At 36.4% G+C, this 27,677-nt stretch overlaps 1 protein-coding gene across 3 annotated transcripts; it reads left to right on the forward strand.

Annotated features, from left to right (window-relative positions):
• The first annotated feature begins 487 nt into the window (after positions 1–487).
• On the forward strand, positions 488–27,294 carry PHF6 (PHD finger protein 6). Of its 3 annotated transcripts, none has more exons than XM_086756518.1 (11): positions 488–647; positions 5,699–5,878; positions 6,080–6,181; positions 9,798–9,931; positions 10,243–10,286; positions 19,638–19,804; positions 19,983–20,126; positions 21,326–21,430; positions 22,083–22,216; positions 22,878–23,007; positions 23,300–27,294. In XM_086756518.1, the coding sequence occupies exons 2-10, from the start codon at positions 5,741–5,743 to the stop codon at positions 23,005–23,007; spliced, it is 1,098 nt and encodes a 365-aa protein (XP_086612644.1). In that variant the 5' UTR covers positions 488–647; positions 5,699–5,740; the 3' UTR covers positions 23,300–27,294. The 3 variants fall into 3 exon arrangements, with proteins under 3 accessions (XP_086612644.1, XP_086612645.1, XP_086612646.1); XM_086756519.1 differs by having other exon boundaries at positions 24,593–27,294; XM_086756520.1 differs by having other exon boundaries at positions 19,641–19,804; positions 22,878–27,294.
• The last annotated feature ends 383 nt before the right edge of the window (positions 27,295–27,677 follow it).

A 27,677-nucleotide genomic window follows, 5' to 3' on the forward strand; every position in this document is an offset into this window, starting at 1 on the left:
CCCGGGCCAGGGCCCGAGGCGCACCTGCACGCTGAGGAAAGGCCCTCAGAGCAGCACCGGCGCGGCTGTGCGCATGCGTCAGCTCCCAGCGCCGTGCCGCAGCGCTACCGCCCGCCTTCAGCCTCTCTGCGCATGCGCAGAAGCTTTGCCGCGTGCCTGTGATGGACTGCGCCTGCGCAGCCCCACCAGTCAGCCCCCTCCCCTCTACTTCCAACGGCTGCGGGAGAGCAGTGCGCAGGCGTAGAGCTCCCCGAACCCCGCCCCCTTCCGTTTCCCGTCTCCCTCGCCTCCGGGCCTGGCGGAGAAGCGGGAGGGGGAGGTGTGCGGTGCCGCGCGTGCGCAGGAGGCCGCGAAGGCTCGGCGTGCTCCCGCCGCGCCGCTTCGCGCGCCAATCGGGCGCCGCCCCGCAGCGTCGCGCCGTCGCGGTCCGAGCGCGCCCTGCGTGCCGTGCGTGCGTGCGTCCGCTCGCTCGTGCGTGCTTGCGTGCTTGCGCTCGGCGGCGGCGGCGGCGGCGCAGCGTCCCCTGCCCCGAATGAAAGGGACGGTCCCGGCGAGCGAGCGGCCCTGAGCGACCGGCGGTGACGGGGGGGTGGGGGTGTACGTGTGCCCGAGCTGCTCCTCTCCCCGGCGCCCCACCCGCCACACGGGTGAGTGACTGAGTGACCCACCGAGCGCCCAACCGCCTCCTTGCCCGCCTGACCGCCTCTTTGCCGCGCGCCCGGGGCAGGCGCCGCGCCCCCCGTCCTCCCGCCCGCAGCCCCCGGCCCGGGGAGCCCGCCCTGCCCTCCCGGCGCCGGCCGCCGCCGGTCCCTGGGCCTCAGCGAGCCGCCCGCCCCCGGGAGGGTCCCGGCACCCAACGCTGCCTCTTGAGGGGGCGCCCCCCGGTGCCGTTACCCGCCCCCCCTTCCCTTCCCCTCCCCGAGCCGACGGCAGCCGCTCGCTCCGCCCGCCTCGGCCCGCTCCCTCCTTCCCCGGAGGATCCGCCCCCCCTTGTCTCCGAATCCCGTTTTCCCCCCCAAATTTGGTGAGGAACGGGGAGGGGGATTGCGCTCCCCGGGAGCCCCGCGTCCCACCGAGCCCCCCTCGGCAGGCCCTCCGTCGGGGAGGGGACAGGCCCCGCTGGTGCTGGTGGCCGGGCCGCTGCGGGGGCAGTCGCGGCAGTCCCTCCCCGGAGCCGTGCCTCGCCAGTGCCCCCGGGGCAGGCGAGCGGTGGAGGTGCCGTTACCGGGGCATCTCCCGCTCCCCGTGGGAGGATGTAAACTTTCCTGAAGATCCGTCTGTGCTGGCTGCCAGATCGTCCTTCCGGCAGGCTCTTTTTGTGTAATTTTTAGTTACCTGCTCTATTCTTTTTGTTTAGACTTTCCAGGGTGGGCCTTGCTCCTCGCCCCCCAGGCTTGCCCCGCTTTGATTTCTTTTTTTAAGGAGGTTGTATGTATAAGTTCCTAACCTACTTTTTTCTGGTGGCTGTAGGATGCTGTGTGAACATAACTCTTGGGTAAAAATTTCTGTGGGACTTGTGACTTCGTGTTTTCAAACTACAGGCATGAAGCTTCTCCCCAGCTTCACCCCCCATTCTCCAAAATAATGCCCCCAATTGTGGGTGATTGACCCTAGAAAGTAGAAAGCACTTGAAAGTTTCTTGAACAGAGAATCTGGTATCACTAGTGAGCATCTTGAAAAATTTGATTCAAATATTTTCTGTAGCTTTTCCTGAAAGTTCAAACAACTTCAGCATGTTTAATGAAATTTTACAAAGCTTGGGTACTTCTCTTGTAGGTTTCCCTTGAGTATCTGAAATTTTCCTGACATGTAAATTTAAATCCTAAAATTGTTTTTTGTGTAATTCTGTAATTATACAGGCCGCACAGCAAAACAAGGAGAAGGTATAGCGTATAGATTGCTGTCCTTTGTTGGAAATACAAGTGGAGCCTTAACTCCTATAAACAGACAGTAGGTCTTGAAGCATATTTGGGCAATAAATAGAAATTAGAATTCAGGTTACTTTCCATTCTTCAATGCTGAACAATGTTTTGTACACAGAGTGTGTCCTTTTTTGCCTGAGAGTCGTTGAACTTGCACCTTTCTTTTACGTTCTAAAATCCATTTTCTAGAAGAACTCAGAAAAACAGTATGAGTTTGTAAGACATGCTACTTTAAAGATAAAATAAAGGTGCTGTTAGAGGAAGCACCATATTGAATACCTTAGTAGACATTAAGAAAAATGAATGCAAATGAACCAAAAATTTTGAGTGAAAAATCACCAAATTGGTTTCTTTTGTGATTTTAGGGTAGGTGTATCATTACATTTTTTTTCCAGACCAAGCCTGGGGAAGACATATCTACATGTAATAATCAGTGTTTTGTAGTACCTGTGTTCCCTTTTGGTAGAGACAGTGCATAATCGCCTAGTCAGTGATTCCACAGTGCATCGCTTGCTGTGATCCGGTCTGTAAGACTTTCTCTGACAAAGCTGACAAGCAAGATTTCTGTCACCAGTATTTATAAACACTATTTTTTAAGTATTACTCATTTGTTATCTTTTTAAACATGGAAAACAGAAATACTGAGCTGTTGTTAAGTTGTGTTGTTTTTCTTGTTCGTATGAAATGTGGCTTGATACTTGGCAAGCTGGATTAGTTGCTTTTGAGTGATCTAACTGGAGAGATGGAAACAGAATTTTGGGTGTTTGCATTCAAAATTCTGGGTCTGTGGTATAGCTGTGTAACTTGGTTCATCTTTTTCAGAAAATTGTTATTTTTAAATGTGCAGGATAAGTGCATTTTGGCACAAAGAAAAGTCATCCCAGGGTAGTGTTTTCTCACATTTATGAGAGAAAAAAACCCCAACCTTATCTAGGGAGAAGTCTATAGATTAAATGCTTCTGAAATATTTATTATGCTCATTTTTTTTTTTTCTACAGTCTTTAGAAATGTGTAGTGTTTTGCTTAGTGATACAGAAAATACAAAAGCAGAGAAGGCACGATTGGAAAGAAAACTTTTAGATGTGCTTGTAAAATGCTTTCAGAGTAATTTAATCTGATGAGGAAAAGAACATGAGTTTCCTTCCTGGCCTACCCTGATGCTTTTTGGTCTGTTTGTGTTTTGAATAATTGTTGAAGTGTTAAATAAGTATTCCAAAACACAATATTTGCTTGCTTTTTTTTTTTTTTTTTAACAACATCAACATCCATGCACCATCATGTAAGTATTGGCATAATTTTTAACTTCACTGTGAGCCTTAAAATGTAATTATGCAAAAGCACTTCAAGAAGTGAGGTTGTGTCAGGTTCTGTATTGCTGTCGTGACGTGCCTTCCCGTGCCTGTTAGTGCGCTGGAAGGCAGAAAGCTGAGGGCAGTTGACTGCAGCCAGCTGTGAGAAGATTCTTTATACTCTTCTTTCTTGGAAAGTTACTGTTCTTATAAATTAAAGATTATGAGAGCCACTTAATAATTTTTTATGTGTTCTATAAATTATTTTCATTTTCTAAAAGATGAATTTGCTTGTTAAATTGAAGGATAGCTGGTTTTTGTAGCAGTAATTCTTATTCCTGTAAGTAGAACCTGTGCCTGTGTTCAAGGAAATTCCTGCTCTTCCTTTTAAGAACTACTATAATTACTGTCAATATATTGATAATATAATCTTAATATAAAATGAAACAAGTAGACTCAAATAAATCTGTGTATGTATATCAAATTATTTATACCAAACCAGAACTTGTTGCATTGTAATTTTTTTTTGTTAAGATATTTCTAACCCATCACTGTGTGATTTATGTTGAGCTGCTGAATGTGACCTGAAAAGAAGAAATCTTTGTGATGTTATTTCCTACTTATCTTTTGTAGGTCTTTTTCCTGCTCCCAAATATATATATATATATTTTAAAAATTTTAATTAGTTTTTACTTTTTTTTTTAATTGAAAATCAGTGTATCTTTCCTTCAGGAATGGTTCCTTCTTTCTACTCAGAAGGGATTACCGAATGGTCTTGTTTTGTTTTTTTTTCTTTAGAAGAATGCAGTATAGTAATTCTTTTGTGTTTAACACTTAAGGACTCTCTATTTCCACTGCAAAAGGGTGTGACTAGTTTATTCAGATTAGCACATTTTTTGTGCAAATCAGCAAGATCTGAAATCTATGCATTCTTCTTATGAGTATGCGTCACCAGCTAGTAAACTGCTTTCCAGTTATAAAAGAAAGCAAATGAAGCTGTTGATAAAGCAAAGGCGATGGATTCAGGACAGACACCTTTTGATGCAGGAGTTTCGTAATAAACATTGCAAGAGAAACAGTTAAAACTCAGCCTGTGAAAATCTGTTGAAATAGAAGAGTGAGACTCTAACAGGATTGTCTTTTAGCAGTAGTATATGCCGGAAGAAACTTAATGACATTCCTCTGCTTTCGGTTAGAAAAATGGTGAGTGATATTAGTATTATGAGAGTCTGACAGCACTGAGAAGCAGCAGGTTTGCCTATGCAAATTTCAGAAAAACAGTCGTGGGTTTTCCTGCAGATCGCCATTGTAGCGCAGTCCAGATGTATTGCAACTCTGCTATTCTTATGGATGGATTTTTTTTTTTTTCAACAGAAGTATCAAGCTATATGGTGGCTTTTCTTATTTAGATGAGTCTAATGTAGACAAAGGCTGAGGAGGATGCTTTTATTGCAGTTGTGGTCTGTTCTGGCGGTAAGGCTCAAGTCTCCAAAGTAAAAAGATGTAAGCAAGTCTGTTTGAAGAGGACAATATTTTCTTTCTTGAGAGATGTAGAAACAAATGAACACAACCTACTTAACACGGGGCCAAGAAGCACGTACGCTTGTTAGGTGTTTTCACTTTTGAACTTGCAGTGTCTGCCTCGTGAGAGGATTGTTGTATTTTAAAATGTGTTGCTGGTAACACGTGAAAAGTTTGTGATTCATAATGAGTTTAATTTTACGTTATTTTTCTTAGGTGAGAATAGTAGCTTTCATGTGCTTACTGAAAACTAGTATGGTACTCCACAATTACCTGTAGGTCTTGAAAAGGTTTCCATTGCAGCATGTTAGTCATCCATAGATACTTTTAAAATTTTGGTCCTAATGCTGTTTGTCTAGCCACAGTGTATCTGTGTAGTACCTAAAATGGTAACATTTTTTTTCTCATCTCTAGCCTCAACTAAGGATAGTTACTCCTTTGCTGTGCTACTTTGTGAGCTTTTATGCTCAATATCTATTCTGGATGCTGTGCTGGACACTTGAGATTTTTCTTTGCTTCTGTTTTTGAGGGCATTCAGTAGGCTTGAATTTTATTGCATGCACAGGTAGTGTGTTTTCTACAAATTCCTTTGCTGTAATAAATAACTATAAAAATGGGAGGAAAGAGTTACAGTAACTTTTTCTCCTAATGATTGCTATACTTGTATTTTTGATTTATTTTTTTCCTTTTCCTGTAAGTTTTACATTAGCATCCAAAGTTTTATACTAATGTTCAAACTTTTTTGACTAAAGAACTAATTCTACTTGCTGGTACAATTTCATTAAAAGTTGGGGAAAATCTACCTCTGCTGGTCGGATGTTTATTTGAGTCTATTGTAGCAGTGTAAAGAAAAGGGTAAAAAGAGACAGATAATTTTAAAGCAACCAATATTATATTTATAAAACTGTAAATTAAATTGCCTTTTATTGATGTTAATGTGCTGATTGCACCTTTTTTTTCCTGTAGCATTGAGAGGATTGAGGTGGCATTCTAAGGTCATTTAAAATCATGACAAGCTCGGTTGGACAGAAAAAAGTCTCTTCAAGACAAAGGAAGTGTGGTTTTTGTAGATCTAATAAAGATAATGAATGTGGACAATTATTGATGTCAGAAAACCAGAAGGTGGCAGCACATCACAAATGTATGGTAAGTAACCCACAGGAAAAACGAAAGGAATGTAATGAGCTGGTAAAGCCTGCGGACAAGTGAAAAATTCAACCAGCTGTGGCATTGACACAAATGTTTGATTGCATTAATTTGAAAATGTAGTGGGTTTCAACTATATAAATTTTCTGTATCACTTATATCCTTAAAACTTAAAATTAAGTTTTGTTTTTATAATTTTAGCTTTTCTCATCTGCACTGGTATCTTCACACACTGATAATGAGAGTCTTGGTGGATTCTCTATTGAAGATATTCAGAAAGAAATAAAGAGAGGCACTAAACTGGTAAGTCTCTATTTTTGGCCCTTGAAAATGGAAGACTATTTTCTTACCATCTGTGAAGTTTACCGTGAAGTTGTTCAGTGTGTTATCTATATGCATTACTTTTTTTAAAGTGTTACCTTTGTGTGAGTTCTAAGGTAATGGGCAACTTATAGAAGATGATGTTGAAGGAAAATTGGTCTCAGATTTAGGAAAAAAAAAAAAACCAAACACCACCTTTGGTACATACAATTATACTTATTAAATTTCAATGTCACTTAAGTAGTTTAAAAGTAGTTTATTTCAGTCAAGTTGTGCTCTCATGTAAACATGTTGTTTTAAGAATTGTAGTTTAATCATAGAGTTGTTGAAAAGTAAATCCAGAATTACTAATTTTATAGTCACTTTTTTTCTCGTTGGCAAATGTAGATAGTTGTAGCAGTTATGCAGTTTTTTCCAAGCGAATTTGAAAACTCGTTTCTAGAATATGCCAGTTTTTCCTTTTGATGGGCTGCATATAAACAATAGCATTTCCTAAAATAATATTTTTAATCCAGTAATTTCTATTTAATATTTTCTGTTAGATTTCAGAATGAAACCCACATTTTAGGGACCTGGCAAGGGTATTATTGTGCCTTTACTGCTATTTGGTTTTGCTGCCAAAATCTGGTTTTAACTACCAAAGGTACTTTTATTGCTTGCTTTTATATTGATTTAATAGATGATTCTGTGAATATAGGCATCTTCTGAGGTATATGGGTACAACAGTGACTATAGTTCTACCAAATTCATGAGAATTGAGCAGCAATGACTTTTTTTAATTCCCAAGAAGCTAATTAATTAATTAATTATATACACACACACACACATATATATTTAGAACTAGTTGGGAACCATTTGGGAAATGACTGAGACTTTAAAAAAAATATTTCTAGCGAACGATCAATTCACTCCACATGAAAAATTTTCAGCCGAGTTATTTAAAGCGCTCTTATGTATTTACCGGTTCTTGGACTACTAAGAGTAGTCTGAAGTATTATTGTAGAACTACAGTTATATATTAATTGTCTGATATTTCATTAAATGTTTCATTTGAATCTTTTCCAATACAGGGAACTTTATTTGCTCTAATTAGCTGAAGTACAAGCAAATAACTATTCACAGTCATGTTCACAAGTCATTCATGTTGTGAATAGGAATTTCCAAAGAACGTAGTAGTAAATGGAACTACAGATCACAAAGAAACTTTTTGATTCTTGGGTCTCTTAAATGTTTTTTGAAGACTATTTATTTTTATGTCATTGATAGTTTCTGTCTTTCTGCTTCTGAATCTCTTTATGTTCCTTCACTGATGCAACAGCTGGAGGTATTCTTGGAACTCACTAGCTGTACTATCAGGCACTTTGTTCAGCTTTTTGCAGAAAATCTGAATCTGGCTAACCTAGTAGATTCATAGTCCTGAGATGTTTCCTATTCAGAAAGAATTTACAAAATTATTTTAGATCATAACCTGAGTGCCTTATTTTTGTCTGTAGCTGTCAGAAAACTACAGCTCTGAATTACTCTGGAGGAATCTGTCTTTTTCCCTGTTGACTTGTATAGGAAACTTAAAGCTAAATGTTTATTGTTAGCCCAAATACTCCCTCTAAGGTCTGCTTTCTGTTCTAGCCTGTTCTTTTATGTGGGAATGCATTGAGCAAAAGTATCTTAGCGTGATGCACTGGGTTAAGTAATTATGTTGATAGCTTGAACTAAATTTGTCTGCTGACAGATTTTACATAGTTGCTCTCCTTCAGAAGGTGCTGCTGCTGACCAGGTATGCACTGAAAATTGAAGCCTGTTCATTACTGAAGTGATAATGACTGACATGTAGTGCTTTTCTAATGGTAATATATTTGTCTGAGAAAAGTTTGTAGGTTCAAACCTTAATAGGCCAATCAAAAACTGGTGATGTCTAAACATTTGGGAGTACAAGGCACTGGTACCATTATTATTTCTGTTAACTGTGCATCGGAGGATTTTTTTCTTTTTTTTTAAAGAGCTTACCTATTTGGCAGCTTGTCAGACTTCACATATACCTGATATAACTTGGGAATTAATTAATCTGTTGATAGTGACCTTTTGGACAGCAAGACTTGTACCAATGGAATAAATATTTGGTTACTGTCAGGAAACATAGACCGATAAGTCAATATAAAAATTCCTGTTATCTATTTTGTTCATACAGATAGATCATAGTGTTCATAAAAAGAAAGTTTTCTTTTAGTAATTTCTGGCTTCAAAAATCCTGAAGTACTGACTAAAATTGATTGGATGGATATAATTTCAACCGAGGTTTTTATAAAAAGCTTTGATCGGCCATTATTATATATTAAACCATAACGTATAGCAAATTTGTGAGATAAAATACCCATACAAATTAGATAACAACTAGGGAACGGTATATAACTGTACCATTTCAGAGCTTGCAGAGGAGTAAATGGAGATGATCCAAGGCTTTGACATTTTTACTGTTCAGTTAACTTCATTAAAACTGAAAAACAAGATAGTGACACATAACTTTGGTGATATATTTATTTGGTGTATTTGAGACTAACAAGAACTTGACTGAGCTAGTGCAGTGGGCAGAAAGTCTATTCCACGAAGATATGTGTAGGGAGTATCCTACATTGCACACTTATGCTTATGGATTTGGAATTAATCTCTTGGGGGCATGGGCAACGTGCAGAATACAAAGAAAAAGTGCCAGTTGTCTTGAGAGGGGAGTTTAATGGGGAATTCCGAGATATTGGGACAATTTTATGGTAGTGGAAAATAATATAGAGAAAAATATTGATATAATATTAATTACTTCCTTTCCTAACACGGTATGAGAAGGGCAGTGAACAATTTAGAAGCATGATAGTTGGTGTATCCTAAGCAATATGAGTCTAATACGAGAAGAATTAATTACTGGGAAAGAAGAATAAAGCATCAAGCTCCCATTTTTATCTTTTCTGCAATAAAAGTATAAAGAGCAAGATTTAGTAAAATTGAAACAAATTCATTGTATTTAACAAATATTTCACTAAATTTGGAAATGACTTAAGGAAATAACTGTATAGAAAAAAGGGTAAAATTAGCTGCGGAGGCCAAGGTAAATTTGCAGGTCATTAGTATTTCTCACTCTGCAAGATCGAATGCAAAATGAGTGTCTGTTGGGTTTTTTTTTGTTGTTGTTTTCTTTTTTTTCCTCTCCTACCTTCATAATGTAATTCAGAATTAAACAGGTACAGCTTATGGTTTTAACTTTTCCGAAATGGTTGGTACAAACAGATTATCCTTGGGAGTGGGATATTTAGGTGAATAGCTGTGTCACTTTCATTAAACACACATATTCCACAAAAATAAATTACTTATCTTCTTCATTGAATTGATAATCAATGGATGATTGTTATTGTATTGTTGCATAATTGCAACAGATTTCTTCTTGATTTTAAAATAAGTTATGAAAAATACCTGAGAGCAGGACGAGTGATGCCAAGTGCATAACTCAATTTATTTTGTCACTAGGAGTGGTAACTATATTATTTTTATTATTTTTAAACTTGGAAATACTATGCCAACAGTAACATGAGTTGTGCTTTCTTTTTCTTTACAGATGTGCTCTCTGTGTCACTGTCCTGGAGCAACCATTGGCTGTGATGTGAAAACATGTCACAAGACATATCACTACTACTGTGCTTTGCATGATAAAGCTCAGATAAGAGAGAAACCCTCACAAGGCATTTACATGTAACTATTATTTATTTGCTATGTTTATTTTTGTATTTATATTTCACATTATTTTTTAAAAAATAAAAACCAAAACCAAAACAAAAAAAAAAAACCACTTTTGGAATCTGAACAAAACTGTTGCCAAAAATTCTAATGATGTGGCATTCAAAATAGTGATGTGCTAGAAAAGCATATTTTTCTCTGCAAGATTTGTATATCAGTGAGTCTTACAAGTGGGAGAAAAATGTACTGGCATTTAAATTTAAAAGATGAGTAAATAATCTGTGAATCGTGACTGACTTGACAGTTTTCAACTACTTTGTTTATAGGATTTTATGTCGAAAACACAAGAAAACTACGCATAACTCTGAAGGTAAAATTATTCAATATAAATTTTTCCCATTGTAGAAAGATACTTTGGTTAAATTTATTTTTTTGGAGAGTATAAATGTTTTCAGTAAAAATTAGAACTACATTTTTTTGAGAAACCGTGAGTTTGGAAGCCCATCTGATTTCTGTATTTTCTCTAAAAATTATTGGTTGAGGTGGAGAAAAACCCAAACCATAAGTTTTTAGGATATTGGAAATACTTGATGTTTTATCAAAACGAAGTTTAGTTAGAAGTAATGCATCCCCTTCTGGGAAGAAGCTGGCTTATATTTGTAATTAAATATTCACAATGTTAACATCTAAAATATTTCATCAGGTAACAGCTGATTTTTGCTATTGTTAATGTTCCTAAATATTCACTATTTTTTAAAACTATTAAGTAGAGTTTAACTCTTCAAATAAGAAGGACCCAATAGTAAATGAAAAGGTTTGTGATCAGATCACTTATACATATGTTTCTGAGTAATTCTGATAATGAAAAAAAGCTGTATGGATACATTCATAAAAGCTGTGCATCTTTGCAGAGGAGAGTAGTGAAATGTGGAAGGGGTGATATGCCACAAACTTAGATAAATTGTGTGGTCTGTTAAAATTCCAAACTAGTTGTGCTGTTGTGTATCTATGCAGGTATTTTTCCTTTTTCCTTTTTTCTACTGTATCTGAATTTGGGTAAGCGAACACTTGCTAGTTTACTTTTTGCATTACGTTCAACTGAAATGTCATCAGATTTAACTGATAAGGAGTATGTGACTGTTTAGTGAAGATCAAATTTCCTAAATTACTCCAGTCTCTTTCTGTCAAATGTATTTTTAGGGTAATATTACTACTTTTAATGCTACAGGTAGTAGATATATTATGGTAAGGTTTGAATGTTACTTCAATGTTCAGAAAGATATGGAAGGCAGTAGAAAATCCCATGTGAAAAATTATTTTTTTAAAGTCTATATTTAAATAATTATTGTTGTGTGGTTTGTATAAAACACTATCTGATTTTGCTATTACTAGGTTGAAACAAGAAAAGCAATATACATGTTATATTAAAAGAGACAGGGACGCATTATCTTGTAGTTTGGCCCTTTTTCTTTGGTTTGGGGTTTGTTTTGCTTGTAAGGCAAAAATGGAAGATGAAGGACATTTGAGTCCAGGGAAAGATTAATCTCTTTATCTTTTATAGTTATTCACAAATGGCTCAGTGTTTGACATCTTTTGAAAGATGCCTCTGATACTGCATGGAGACACATGCCAGTAGATTATTTTTTCTGCTTGGAATTTCTTTCAGGATCTGAACTTGTACTTTTCTTTAAGAGTTTTCAGAAATCATTCTATAATGTCATTCTCTAACAGCAAAGGCTTTTAAATTTTCTGTGGATATATGTGTCTGAGAAGACATGGGAAAAATTACTACGAAGGAATAGTGGCTTTTTTCTTAAATATTGATGATGGTAGCTTATTAAAACAGGAAACTAGACTCATCCAAAGAGATTAAGGGTAGGAGAAGGAGTAAACAATATCATTCAGAAAAACTTGATGCCAAAGAACCCAGTAGTATCTCATTTAGCATTTAACTTTCTACTCATTTTTTAAAAAATATTTAGTTCTGTTACGCTTTACACTTTTAGAAATGTGTATAGCTATACTTCACCTTTTTGTTTGCTGTTTCTGTTTAATATTTGACTGAAATTTTACCCAATGCTATATCCCAAAGAATATGTTCTCTTTTTAGTCCATACAGTTTAGGGAACTGTACCCATAGAATATTATTGCTTACAGTTACGGATTTGATAATGCCAGAAGTTGGGGCTCTTTTGTGATAGACACTTTAAAAAAAGAAAGTAAAAATACGTATTGCATCTGTCTTACATAAATTACTTATAGCATTGTATAGCAATAATATTTTGCTACATTTAAAACTAATTACCTTTAGAAGAGAAATATACAGAGTGTTTTAAGAGTTTAAGAAGGGACTTTGCAGAGTTTGCGTATTAATATTTAAATGCTGAATTTTGCTCAGTGGAATGGTAACTGGAAGATGTTGGATGGTGAGATTAAGCATTGTATGTGTTTTGTTCGTTTATTTCTTGAGGAAAATGTGAATATCAAAGAGGAATTTCAATGTGAAAGAATGGTGGTGTGCGAAACCAGAAAGGACTTGCAAAGAAGAGTGAATAGACTAGCTACGGATACTAGATGCTAACACAGCGACATTTTTTTTTTCCTCTTGTTTTTGTTTCATTTTCTTGAATCCTTGCTCTCAGCAGTGTTTTCATAACAGAATAGTTACAGCTTATCTGTGGTCATGTCACTCAATGTAGATGCACAGAGGCACTGGAATTATCAGTCCTTTTTAATGGAGACTTACTGCTCCTGCTCTGGGATGCTGGCTTTTTTCTTGGTCAGTGTAGAACATCTGGTTTTTTATCCTTTGTTCTCCGTATACAGATTCAATTGTTGCAGTCCAAATATTTTTATTATGTCACTTCTGTTCATGGATATTGGAAGAGTTTTTAGGAGTGTTTGGTTTGGTGCAGTCCATAACAGTTTATTTTCTGTAAGGCAATACTGCTGCATAATAGTGAGATCTTTCCTTACCTTCCTGGAAAATAAATGCTTTTGGGGATGTACTTCTAGTCTGAGATTTGGCTAATGTACCTTTTGTTAGAAGTTCTAGTTTGACAAGAATATTTGTTAACCATTCAGTAACAGTTAAGGAAAATTTCTTGAGGCCGCATGGAAATGCGGTTGAAGGCCCTATGTTGGAATTAAAGTTACCCAGTTAAAACCTAATAAAAAAGACCTCTTAAATGTTATTTATTGCTGTCATGAAGTTCAAGTGGAGCGAGAATTCATCAGACAAAGTGTCTCCCTACTCATCAAGACAAAATTAATGAACGATGTGAGTTCATTTTCTTTTAATTGACAGGAGTTGCTGAACTACCTTCTGTTTTCTTTGAATATAAAAATATGAAACATGGCAGCAAAGCATTGTACTCTTAAATTCATTATCTGTTTCAGCATATTGTTGGGTTTGTCTCATTTATCTGTATGGCCAGCCTTCAGGTGACATAGGAGAATTGCATTTCTCCTATATTTCCCTTGTGTATGTATAATTCAGAGTGATTCTTCTGTGCTGTGTTCCCACTATGCAGAAAAAGAACACTAACAATTTAATTCATAATTTAGGCAAGCCATCTAAGTTTTCAGTATATTGTGCTTTCAAGCTATCACGGCTAACTATTAGTTGAATTACTGTTCAGTTTGATACAATTGCGTTTATTCTTTTTGAAGAATAGAGTATTGTTGAACTAAGGTTTTGGAACTGTTGGAATTTATTCCAGTGTACTGAAAATAATAGTTGAAAAATTTAAAATCAGAAAAATAAAATTCTCTGCAGGTGGGGCTGCCCTGGCCCATGTGTTGAATTTTAACTAAGATAATACAACTTCATTCTTCTATCACATAGTAATAAAACAAAGAATAATGAAGACAGCCTATCTATTGTTAGAAAGACTATCTATTGTTAATGTTTAAAACAGATGCTTGGGAACGGCGGAGTCAGAAAATAAAGTGTCCATAATTCCTATTGTAGCTGTACTCAAAGCCTTGGGGAATTATGTTTCCACAATGGAAATAAGGACATTCCCTGTCTCAGCATCCTTTTCATGTTGTTCTAAAGATCAAACATGAAATCTGTGCTTGTCATACTGTGCAATAAGTTGAGTCAGGATAATATTTCTCTGTGAGACCTATTTAGAGATGCTGCAATCTATGTCAAACAGAGTACTTTTTCAAAGCACTCTGTAAGCCAGAGGCTGTCAGGAAAAACATCTGAAACTTTTTTGCGTTATAGTTAGGTAACATCTTGGTTCATCTTTGGATTCTTTAATCAGTGTTTGTTTATAGTTGCATTTTCTGTACTACTGTTCACAGCATAAGCTTGCCTAACACTATATGCTTTAAGGCAATCAGGTATAAAAGTTTCTGAAAGGTTGCAATTCAGTGTTGTTTCAGTTCTGCTGGTGGGTGGTTACAAATCCTTCCTAGGCTCTGCTAACACAGCCTTCTTGTCTGTCTTACAGAGAATGTTGCTCTGAATGTGGCATGAAATGTGTCTGTGGTGATATAACAAAAACAGTTGGTCCAGGCAGTAAGTTAGCAATCTTCTATGCGGCACATTACAGACTAATAAGGTGTTTTGCAGAAGCATCACAAAGGTTTTTTCCTTACGGAAAAACACACAAGAAAGAATGTAAGAGTAATGTGGTGAAGGGTTTGTCCTTTCTGAGGAGCTATCCTGTGATGTTTACATTATAATTCTCCTTCCTATCTAGGCAAGACGTTATACAAATAAAAACTCAGAAGGTTTGTCAGCTCACTCAGAAGGTTTGTCATACCCATTGTCATAAGCTTTCTGATTATGCAGATAAGCTAAGTGGATTGCCTTTAGTCTTTGGCAACAATTGTTTGCAGAAAAAGCATTTAGATTGTATGATTATGAAAGACTGTTTTATTCATCTTCTGTGTTAAATGTACTTAATTAAAGAAATATTCTCAAGTACTTCATAGCCACTATTCAGTCAAAAATAGTTTTTGGACAAGAGTAATCAGCTCCTTGAGGTATCTGGTACTTTTGGAAACCATATTAGTGACGGGACCTAAGGGGTAATTTAATTTTTTTCCTCTCCACTCTTACTTTCTCCAGTTTAGATCTGTTTCATGTAACTTAGTCTTTCATTTTTTTTATTAAAAAAAAAAAACAACTAAAAATTCTATTCAGAATTTTGATTGTTAATTTCACATCATTTGATGGTAAAAACTACTATTATTTATAATCAGATTACCTGATTCCATATTGCCTTGCAAGAGTTCTTATGCAAATCTCCATTCTTATTAATGCTTCTAGATGCATTCGCATTTTTATTGACTACTGGGACAATAAGGTTTTCAGGGCTTTTTAACATTTCTTTTCAATTTAAAACAGTTATGTTGCCACATATGGTTCATTGGATTTCAGCCATATTTTAAGGACATCTTGCTTTAACATGCTAAAGTACTTTTTCTTTCTCTGTTACATTCTGTTTCTCTTTGAAAAATCTAGTAAGGTTCATTTTATTCTTTGTAATTTTTAGAGTTTCTCTTTTATCCCAGATGAACTGTAAAACTTTAAATACATGTGTGTGATTTCAGATTTACACAACAGTATGTCTAAGCCACTTCCACATTCTACAATTTGGCTTCTTTTTATGTACAGTCCTACTTGCAAATATATTTTGCCAGTCGGTTTTGTTTCTTTTCTTTCTCATACAGACTTCGCCCCCTTTGCTTCTGGCTCACTTAGTCCATTGTTTAAGGTAATGTAGGAGGTGGAACAGAGCGCAGTATTAGCCTTTATTGTACACATCCTCTTTTTATTTGTTCTTCCACAACCTTTTGATAACTTAATTCTTTTATTACTTTGCTTTAACCAAGCTTTTGGAAAAGGGTGATTCCATGTATATTTCAAGCTGACGCAATATAGAATAGATCAGTGATATATCAACCTTTTCTCTGCCGAGACTTATTTTAAACAGCAAAACATCCTGATTCTTTTTCCTTCTAGTCATGATCAAAGGAGATTTTTTTAGATTTCTCTCTCAAACTGAGTCTCCCTGTTAACAGTTTATGTAATACAGCATTTTGCTTGTCTTCTTTTTGTAGTACTTAGTACTGCTCATGGATTTCTAAAATGCAAATTTGGGGCTTGTTGCTCATCTTTCCACTTATTTGAGTTTACAATATCATGTTCTTAGGTGCTTTTGAAAATGTAGACTATTTCCTCTTGATTTCTGCCCCAACCCTCCTTCTCAGACCGTGTTTTGTATTAAGCTTGTTTTTTCAGATATAACATTTAGGGAGTTCTGAAGAAAGCTTGTAAGATACCTCCTTTGAAAACTTTAGATAAAATTACATTGAGAATATTGTGATGATTTTTAAAATCTATGCAGTAATGGGATATGGGATGGGGGGCAGTTGAAGAGTATCTAGGGAATCTCAGGGGATTCAGAGTATGGGTGATATCCATGATAAAACATCATCTGGTCAGGGAGGAGTTGAACAACTTTTTGTGTTTTCCTTAGTTCAAGCTGACATGAGAAGTTGGAAACACCCAACCATCAGATGCCAGGGAAACAGGGTAAGCTGGCAGTGGGCTTGAGGGGAGGGATAGGGCACAAACCAAATGGTATATTAAACAGTAAAGACCATCCAAGGCAGGTATATTTTAAAGCTGGTTACAATCTCATTCTTCCTCTATTGTTACGCTAGTTCATAGTGCTGTTATGAAGGAGAGAAGCTTTAATGTTTTGAAGTATTGGTCTTGCACGAAGATGTGGTAGAGCAGATCCTCACATCTCAGTGGTGTTAATCTGTAGGTCCATGTCACTTGTAGTAGGAGACGTAATCTGCAAGGAATTTTATTTTAATGAAGGGGTCATGTAGCATCTAGGTTTTAATGAACTCTGAACCTTTTTGGAAAAGTACTAATTTTGAGCACAGAAAATGGGTTCTCCTTTGAAGAAAGCTGTTGCAATCTTGATGCCTTTATCTTACACTGAAACCATCTTTTTAAAATATAGCATTTTTACTTTTCAAATCTTAAATATTCTAATAATTGTAGACTAAAAATAGCACTTAAGAACTTATTCTATAAGGAGACTGTGACATTTCTTATAAAAAGTTGATTTTCATAATGTGTGCTTGGTTTTTAGAAATTACGATTCACTTTCAGTTTTGAAAGTGTGACTGTAGGGAGTTCAGGATGTGCTTGAAAGTTATTTAGAAAATAAGAGTGGTCTAAGAGGTGGAAAGCAGTGTGGTTGACAGAATTGATAAGGAGCTTTGGAAAAAATAAGGAATGTTGGTGAATGGACTACAGTTTACTTCATCAAATACAGTAGGGAAATCTGCAGAATGATTTTTAGAAGGAATATTTTTAACTTCTTACTGATGTTATTTAAAGGGTCATGAATTTAATAGTCACATTCTTGTAAGACTTTTTTCCCTGAATAACCATCTATGATTTCTGAAAATGTAGAAGTAGAAACAAAGATTCACAAATATTTATTTAATACATGGGTGGAGAGTTCTTACGATGAGGGACAAGATAAAATAAAATTATTTTATTTGAAAGAGGTTTTCAGGTTGTAATAAAATTTGCTATATGCAGTCTGAGAGGTGTGATATCTAAATTGTATAATCTTGCTTGGGGAATTAAGCAAGTAATGATAAATGAAAAATGAGGTTAGATAGTAAAATTCTGAGAAGAAAATGTAAAATATATTGTTTGATTAGATAATTCATGTCATGATGTATCTTATTTTTACAGAGTAAAATAAACGATGCTTTTGTCATCTAATTAGAAAACAATAGTATATATATTAAAGCGTAGGACTGTTATAGATACTCGCGTATTTTAGCAGCAACTTGGGAATGTATGTATATTGCTGAACAATCTGTCAATCTAAGCCAAAATAATTTGCAGATTTGTATTAATTTCTTCTCAAATTTTTCCCTCTTTCTAACCATACAGCAGGGTAAAGCTTTGGGGAGGTTATGTTTCAGTATAACCTGCTGTAATGCATTTGGATTAGTTTCCTGCCCTTCATTAATAAATGTCCAAAAAGCTGTAGCTTTCTCAGGGATTAGCAATAGGTACAGTAGACTGAGCCTAATGGGGTACATTTGTGTGCAAGACCCCGGGCCACTGGTTCAGTTATCTTCTGCTCCAAGTTTATGGCTGTGGAATATGTTTGAGTATTTGGCTTCCAACTTTTGTGTGATTGAGTCACTGTTAATCGTGGTATAGAAATGTGATTTGATTTTTTTTTTTTTTTTTTTCTTCTGTGATAATAGATACAAAAGACTAGTTCTGATGAAGCAGCATTTAGTCTCGAAATAAGATGTCCTCCCTGGATAGTGAGACCACGATATAGTGGTGATAAGTGCCATAGCAATGCTTAAATAATAATTATACCACAACAGTGAAGTGGCCCGTTAATGTATAATGTAGATGTTCCAAATCTTCTAATTAGGATTGCCTTCCATTTGGGGGCTACTGATGTTTGTGGTTTGAATTTTGAGAAGAAAGTTCTTCAGCGATGTGTGTGTATGTTTCTTTAAACCAGTCTGCTGAAATATCTTTGCAGTTTGAGAAGGGGTGGGTGTTACATGTTAAAAGGAAAAAGAAAGATGCTCCTGTGAGCAGCTGATGATCAGGAAAGTTGTTAGCAACTGAATAGAGCTGGTTATTCAATGTCAGGTAAAAGTTAACTAAATCGTATCGGAAGCAATCTTAAATTTGCAGGATTGATCTGTATTCACTGTAAAGCTTTGGGTAATCAAAAGGACAGTCTGCCAGAATACTGGACTACAGTTCTATGTAGCATTCAGCAGTTGAGCTGACATTTTCAGAGGAACTTGTCAGACTTCTTTGATGTGTCTGTATTAAAAACATACGTTCTTATATTCTTAATGGTCTGTAGAGACTTCATCTGGGATATTGTCAGTGTGAGTGATTTTCTGGAAACTGATGGCTACTTTTAACTGTAGATGTAAAAATATACTCTAACTAAAATGAAATTTTAGGTCTGTTTCATGGAGGCAAAATGCATGTCAATTGTTTTAAGACATGTTAATGTTATAGCCAAAATGGGTGAATTTTTTTCTTAAGTCAAAATACATCAATTAATAAAGCAAGGAGAGAGGTGTTGTTTAGAAACGCTGGTGTAATATCAAGGGCAATTTATGTTGGAGTTATGCATGTTAAATTAAAGCTTATTTCATGGTTGAAAACATTTTCTGGTTTCAGTGTAGTTTAAATGAATCTTATTTTCAGTGGAGGTGAATATCATAGAATCATAGAATGGCTAGGGTTGGAAGGGACCTTTAAAGGCCATCCAGTCCAGCCCCCCTGCAAGGAGCAGGGACATCTCCAACCAGATCAGGTTCCTCAGAGCCTCATCCAACCTTCCCTTGAACGTTTCCAGGGATGGGGCATCCACCGCCTCAGAATATATATATATCTGAGGACATGTTTTGGGTCTGAAAGTAGAAGTTGCAAGAAATGCTAAACCTTCCTCATATGTTATAAAGATGCAAAGCTATGTGATATGTATTAAGAAGTAAATAATGTTTTCAGGATCTTCAGTTGCATGTTTGTAATAAATGGGAAAAAGTTGCTGTTTTTATTCCTGACCAAAATAAAGAAAATACAGGTTGTTTATTCCTGTCTGGTTTGTTTGTTTGTTTTGTGTAAAATTTTTTAAGAATGTTATGTGATGATGCTTTTTAACTTCTAAAGCAGATTTAGAAGAAAGTATCAATGAACACGAGTTGGAGCCTTCACCTCCCAAAGGAAAAAGGAGGGGTCGTAAGGGAAAGCCAAGAAAAACAAATTTAAAAGGGCAATCAGAAGACACTAGATCTACGTCCTCACATGGCACAGACGAAATAGAAAGCAGTTCCTATGTAAGCAGTAAATACGCTAAACTTCTTAGAAGACAGAATTGTATATTTCTTCTCTGCGAATATAATTTTTATTAAAATTTGCATTTGTCTGAGCCTCCAGCTGGTGGCCACAGGCTTTTAAAATTACAACCTTATTTGTAACCCAGCAGTATATTTTAGTGAAATGTTTTTCTTTCAGAGAGACAGGTCTCCCCACAGAAGCAGCCCCAGTGATACAAAACCTAAATGTGGATTCTGTCATGCAGGTGAAGAAGAAAATGAAGCTAGAGGAAAGCTTCATATATTTAATGCCAAAAAGGCTGCAGCACACTATAAGTGCATGGTGAGTAACAATATTTTTGCTAAGCAGTCTATTATGTGAATTTTGTCTGAACTGCTATTTTAGATTTTAATACAGTACCCTCACATGTAATTATGCACGAGTATTGTCTGTGTGCTGATGATCTCTTTAAGTGCTGAAGTGTTGCAAAGTGAGCAATTCATTTATTTTCACTGCAGACAATATGGATAAAAGTTGGCTACGTGCTAAGAGATGGAATTAGCTCAGGGAAACTCTTTAACTTGTTAAAAACGCTGCGTTAGCGTCTAAATGCATACATAGTGTTTAAAAAGGAAAACAGAAAACAGTTTTAACTAAAAGAATTCACTGTGAAAATAAAATACCTTTACTGCACAGGTATTCAGACAAAATCTGGGAAGAATCCACTAACTTTATTAATTTTCTGACCACTGGATTCAGTCTGTGTTACTCAAGTAGAGGCGGACATGGAAGTTCTAGAAAACCCGTTCCTTTAGGTCATCGCATTTATAGAACTGTCAGCCTGAAAAGAATCTGCTAAATTCAGTGAACATGAGCAAACTTCAGTGGTTCCTCTTGTACCTCAAATTAATAAATAGTCAAGGCAATCTGTGGAGTATTGATTGTCTTAATGTACCTAGCCTCACTAAACAGAGAGCTGTTGTGTGCCACAGCCTTGAGTCATAAAGTATTCTTCACTACCTTGTTTACCTGAGCTTCAGTTTTAAGACAGCGTGAACTGAATAAACGGGGATGATGATAGGGATGGTACTTATGTGCTCCATGGTCATCCCTCAGGGCTTTTCAGGTATGTTGACATCAGCTGTGAAGCTGAATTATATATGTGTGTATATATATATATCTCACAGGGAAAGAAATTGAATATTCCTTAAAAGTTCAGTGGTGTAATTGATAATACTGCCCACTTATTACTTTGTGTTTTCATCATGTCATTATTTCTTGTCTACTCCTTTGTCTTTCAAAATACATTTTCTTCAAGGCAACAAATGTAATTAAAGGAGCCAGGTGGGTATCAGAAGGAACACTCATACTAATTACTCAGCATGGTTTTTTGTTTTGTTTTTTTTTTTTTTTCTTAGTTTGTTGGTAAAGCACATGCGTCCAAGATAACAGAAGAGGATGTTCAATACTCAGTTATTCCTGCACATTAAAAAATTCTAATATTGGTGACCTGAAATTATTTTTAATTGCTTGTTTTACAGTTGTTCTCTTCTGGCACTGTCCAGCTAACAACAACTTCAAGGGCAGAATTTGGTGATTTTGATATCAAAACTGTACTTCAAGAAATCAAGAGAGGAAAAAGAATGGTATGTATCTGCAGAATGTGATGAATGTGTTACTGATTCTATTGCAATGTACACAGTATATTATTATTAGCCTTCCTGTAACTATAAGAGAGTAACAGCTCTGGATTCTGTGTTACTAAAAGCACACTGTGCAAAATTACAAATAAACTTAGCAAATACGTTCTTGTGGTGATGTGTTTCCAACTGTTTCGATGTTTTATAGAGAAACGTTAAGGCTTCAGAGATAAGGATGCTGGTAAACGTCACATTGTATTTTATTAAAATTCAGGATGTTTTTAAAGTGGTAATAAGTGGGGGACGGGGACGAGAAAACAAACAACTCCTAATAATATTGTTCCTTGAAAAAAAAAATTTAAGATTCTTCATGTATTAACATACTAACTTCAGTGGCAATAAAATGATCTTGGAAATGCAATAATACATGCAATCATGTAGCAATTTTCAGTGCAATGGACAGGTACATCCTAGCGTTCACATTTTAATCGGTTAGTATTAAATAGTTTGTTTGACAATATCTTTGGAAGGATGATCTAACAGAGAAATTATTGTGTTCCAAAATGGAAGCCATAAGTATGAGGAACGCTAAACTGAGTACTAAGAGGCAAGAGACTGAGAGTCTGAACAGTGTCATTCTCTTCTTTTCCCTGCACAGAAATGCACACTCTGCAGCCAGCCTGGTGCTACTATTGGGTGTGAAATTAAAGCCTGCATAAAAACATACCATTACCACTGTGGAGTAGAAGACAAAGCTAAATACATTGAGAATATGTCACGAGGAATTTATAAGTAAGGACCTATGTAATTCTTGAGTCTATAATGAAAGTTAAGATATTTTGTGGCACTGTTCCTGCCTAACTTGACTAGTCAAGTATGTTATTAAGAAAGATAATAATATTTTCATTTTAAAATGCTATTTTTAAGTAATTGTTGACTTTACAAAAATATTTCAGTTACTCCACTAACTTAAAAATTCTGTAGTAGTGTTGTAATATGAGAAAAACAATTATTTGACTTACACTTTCCTTCTTTATTAATCTGTAATTTCTATTGAGGAAACTCTGGATAATTTATGTCATTATTCCTCCATATTGATATATTGTAGCGTATTTCTGGTTTTCTGGGCCCTGTAAGTTTCCATACTTCCTTGCTGAACCGCTGGCATTAGTGACTTGGATGAGTTGAGTTGCCAGTGTGGTTGTGCCCACAAGAGGGCATTCTCTGAGCAGTGTAGTACCAGTTCTTGACAACTAGAATTTTTCAAACTTTTGTTGGCTAGTCTTCAACCTTGTGTTCTTTATCTGTTTAACTGATGCTTGACTGAAAACCATGAATGAGTTTTAAAAGTTAGCAATTGACTTGTAGCACATCTCAAAACTAATTGAGAGGAAAGTCTGGTTTTGATAGATATTTTCAATAAAAGTCCCCACTGTTTCTTTTGTTGTGCTAGACTCTATTGTAAAAACCATAGTGGAAATGATGAAAGAGACGAAGAGGATGAAGAAAGAGAAAGCAAAAGCCGTGGCAAATCAGGCACTGACCATAATGACATTCCTCAGCAGCAGCTCAATGGAAACTAGGTATGGAAGTTACTCCTGACCGATCTGTTACCGAGACTGAAACGCAATATACACTTAATGTAGTTTACTGCAGTGAAGTATTTAAATCTAGTGTATGCAGATAAGTACTTTTTATTGGCATACTGTAGAAAAATGGGGAGGATTTGTTGTTTTTTAAATCCAACTGACTTTGTAATCGTATAAGAAGGGAGGCCCTCATTTCTGTCGCTAAATATAGATGTACTGTCAGAGCTGCTAAATGCTTTTCTGTATGATTTTAAATTTACTATTGTTTTCATCATTTTTTAAACAGGTTCAAGGGACAGAGTTATAGAACTGGGAATGGCTAAGACATCATAACTACTAATTCTTTTAAATTGTTTTCTAAAATCAGAAAAGGGTTAGTAAGCTTTTACTGCCCAACTCTGTTAGAAATTTCATTGAACTGCCTGAAACGTTCATGTGTGTGAGCCTTCAGTAAGTGGCAGAGTTTTACATGTCAATATTATGTAGTTTGTAGTCTGCAGTGTCTGGAAAAAATGAAACACTATATAAATGATATGTAATATGTACAGAGTCAAAAGTAAAGGCAGACATTGAAATGAAGTAAGATCTATATTTCTGGACTGAATAAAAACCTTAAGATTTGGAATGTGTAAGTTGTTTAGTGGATTCATGCAATGAGGGAAAGTCTTAGCTAGTTTAATGAACAACATGGACAAGTTTGTGGTGGCAACAACCTGGTACTTTGTGATTTTTGCATTTTCTTCATACGCAAGTTACGGAGGCTATACCTGGGAAAGCCGCTCTCTGTTTTTGCTTGCAAAGCACACAGTAGAAAAGGACTCAGTGTACACCGAAGCACGCTTGAACATTTCAGGTTGTTCCTGTTGTGATTGCTCATTCCGCCCAGCATTGTTTGCGGGAGATTTTCTTGAGCAGCTGTTGGTTCTGAGCTGTGAGCTTTAGAACTCATGCCAAAGGGCTGTAGTTCATTCTTTCTCCAACGACCCACCTCTTTCTGTGTCCCTGATCTACAAAGAACACTTCACTAAGTGTGATTAAAACCTTACTATATAAATGTTTGGACTCCGCAGCCCAATCTCTTTTACTTCAGAGAGTTACAACTCACTATGGAATTTAGCCACCATATCTGACATCCGTACCTCAAGTGTTCTCTGTTGTGTGGAACACTTCATGTTTTGTCCACAATATACATAAAGGTCCCATATTCTGTAAGAAGAATGAGGAAACAACCTTTTTTGCTAGATTGGTATTTATTTTTTAATCTTATGACCACTATATGAGAAACTATGCTTACCATCCTTATTGTTTTAGTGATAACTTTTTCTCTCAAGTCAACAATCACATCATGGAATTCTACTTGCTGATTATTCCTTTAGGGAATAATCAGAGCTAGGCTATACCAAACCTAACAGATCAGTCCTCTGACTGCTTTCAAAACACCTTGTCATTTCTAATGGCTATTAACTTCTTCAATTGGTCTGTTAAAGCACATTCTCAGACTTACTTAAATAAAACCAAAAAGCTGAACCTGGTCCACATGTTTGTCTGTTGCTATCGCATCACCTTATTGTTTGTTTAGGGTTTTGACTTGTTTCGCTCTGAACTCCCAACAAAACTTCTGGATTTGAAGGAAGGAAACAAGCAAAATACACTTATTTGACTATAAACTGCTACAGTTCTTCTGTGATTGGTATTGCAAAAGCAGCTCATTTGTAACATGAGTTTCTGTAGCATTTTTTACTTGTATTTTTAAAAGATTTAATGTGTGTCATTTGTCTTCTTATGCATTCCCTTAATGTCTTGAGGGACTCAATTGCTGTATATTGGAGTTTCTAACATTTTACCTGTTAGAATTCAATCAATTCTGTTTGCTTTCCTGGAGAATAATGCCGTTTTGGAAAGAAATATTGCTATGTACAGAAAATACTCAGTTACTGCTCTAAACATGATGCCATTGATCATTTTTATTTTGTATTTGTAACTTTCAAAATTAAAAGTGTGACTTGAATTGCAATGACAGATCGATTACTGAAATTCTCTATCAAGGTGTTTTGTCTCTCCTAGAATATGAATGTTTTTCAGCCACTCAGAACAGTTTTAGAATGCAAAATAACATCCTTCAGTGTATAAATTACTTCTAGATTTGTGCCTCAGATATGGCCCTCCCATGGGGAAAAAAGGCACTTTGCAGCTACTGTACTTTAACTAAGGTTGCATGGGGTAGATCTGCCAGCATACTGTTTGTATTTGAGACTGAGCTCTAATTCATAGTGTATCAATTGCTTAGTATAATACTCAGTCCAATAACTCATCTGTTGTGAAATAAATTACCCCACTCCATGACTCAAAGAACCAGAACAGCACTTTACCTTCAGGTAGCAGAAAAGTAAGTGACTGGTTTACCTGTTACCTCTTTGTGCTGAGATGGCCTGACTAAACTGTCATTAATTCAGAGTTCATAGAAACAAAGTCAAAAGCAAAAATCTTATTTCAAGCCTCAAATTTGTCATAACTGACTTCAACTCATGTATGCTGGGTAAAAGTGCCTTACAATGTAAAAATTGTATTTATATGTTCCCAAGTAGCATCACCTGCTGGGGAGTAATTCTGTCGTGGTGTTAATATTTAGAAGAAATGTACCTCAGCAGTGTATTTACTGTACATCTTACGTCCTTAATTGTAGTTTTAAAAAGCATGACAATGTATGATAGTATACAACATTTACATCATTTTTTAAAGACAAAATACTGCCATTACTGTCTTTTTATGTGTTTTTTATGTGGAATTTCAGACAGTCTGTCTGATTTTTTTTTTTTTTTTTTTTTTTGGTAAAGCAATGTAATCTTTGCAAGCATATGTTGAAGATTATTCTGGAGCATTTACTGCCTTCCCAGAAACGTTAGAAGTAATGAAAGTGCTGTATAGGTGAAATAGGTATGTTTAAATTAGCTGGTTAAATTAATGCAGTCCATTTGTTACTGAGATCTTTTTTTTTATTAGGCACCTTCTGCTTTCATCTCACAAACAGAGAACTCATTAATTTAACAAAACTTGTCTTATGAAACTGGTTTCACTTTATTTAATTTTTTTTTTTTTTTGGCCTTTGGGCATTTCTTTTACTCACAAGAGTAGCGTGTGCTGTTTAAGACACCTGGAACCCTCTGAGAAGGGAGGTTTCTCCCCAGCTCACTGAATCTCTATATTAACAGATCTGCGATTGTGCTATACCAAGAAAGGACTGTACTAAGGAAGGACAGGCATCAGAAGGATATTGTTCAAATAACTTGAGGATACAGCTAGTGTAATGCCAGAGTCTCAAGGCGTGATCAAACATTATAGCAGTAAGCTGTGCTATCACTCCATTTCAGGGAAGGGTGAAAGGCCAGTTCAGTATCGGCATCAGTGCAGCTAGCTAGGATGAAATAGATTAGGCAATCAAAAGATCTACTCATTCAGCAGGTGTTGATCCACAGGAGGTTTTGTGATAAGGCTCTAGTAGGAGTTACATCAGCTTAACTCCTGGAGGGCAGCAATAAGTCCATCACCTACACTCCACAAAGTCTGATCTTTAGGTACAAAGAGATGTGCTGATCTAGAATGGCATGATTATACCGAATCTGGCCCTAAAATGTACTATAAAGGAAGAGAGCTTGCTTCGTACTGCTGCCTATATGAAAAATAGCTTCATGCTAAAGCAGAGTGAAAGATGAAGAGGTGATAATCTATTTGAAATATCAGACTTATCTGGCAGGTGATAATCAGTGCATTCCAAAAATATTAATATGCTGAATCAGATTGACAAGAAAATTAATCCTCATTAGATGAAATTAATCTTAAGAGAACTGAAAGTACTTTATAGCAAATAGTAACTCCTCTCCCATGTCACCAGAAACAGGTTCCACTGTATTAGTGATGGAAGTTAAAAAACAGAACACAGCTCTTGATCTATATACTTGTTGAAGCAGTTTCTATATATGCATATGTATGCACATTCATTAGTCAGCAGTGACATCTCAACCCTTAAAGGATCCTGGACAACTGTTGCTTGTCAAAAGGCACTCAGGTTAGGCTAACATTTGCAGCTTTTGCTCTAACATACATTTACATTAGGTGTAAAGACAAGGAATGTATGAAAGAGGGTAAATGCATTCCTACTACAATGTTATGTATATTTTGTTCCTGTTATATTGGCTTTACTTCCAAAGTTGTAGTTTGCAGTATTAGTTTCTTTTTATTGGTATCCTTGCCTATATATATTCAATAAATGAGTTATGAATTTCATATTTGCATATCTGTCCTTTTTCTGAAAGTAAAACTGTCATTTTAATGCGTTAATACAGTATTTCCTATTGAGGTTACAGGCCCATTAAAATTTTACCAGGAGAGAAGTGAGGATGCGTACTTACGGTATGCCACTTACTCAGTGGTAAATCTGCGTATCTGTATATTCTTCTTCACTTGGTGCAATGGTAAGCTGCTTTGCATTTACCACTAGATAGTAATGTGAAGTGACTGACTCACTGAAGGTTCTCATTCTTGCCTTTCAATAATTTTTTTTTTTCTTTTTCAAAAGCAAATTAATTTAGACTAAGATACCAAGGGAATGCAGAGTGTAATACAGTTACACTGCAACAGAGCAGCTACATCCAGGATGCATTTTAGAA

This window comes from Chlamydotis macqueenii, chromosome 11 (genome assembly GCF_036417535.1).
Source record: "Chlamydotis macqueenii isolate bChlMac1 chromosome 11, bChlMac1.mat, whole genome shotgun sequence".
Taxonomy (NCBI): Eukaryota; Metazoa; Chordata; class Aves; order Otidiformes; family Otididae; genus Chlamydotis; species Chlamydotis macqueenii.

Bases quoted from the DNA above. Each gene is read 5' to 3' on its own strand.
- PHF6 (XM_086756518.1), top strand. From the start codon at position 5,741: ATGACAAGCTCGGTTGGACAGAAAAAAGTCTCTTCAAGACAAAGGAAG. The intron at 5,879-6,079 runs GTAAGTAACCCA...TTATAATTTTAG, and splicing joins CAGCACATCACAAATGTATG to CTTTTCTCATCTGCACTGGT. The intron at 21,431-22,082 runs GTATGTATCTGC...TTCCCTGCACAG, and splicing joins TCAAGAGAGGAAAAAGAATG to AAATGCACACTCTGCAGCCA.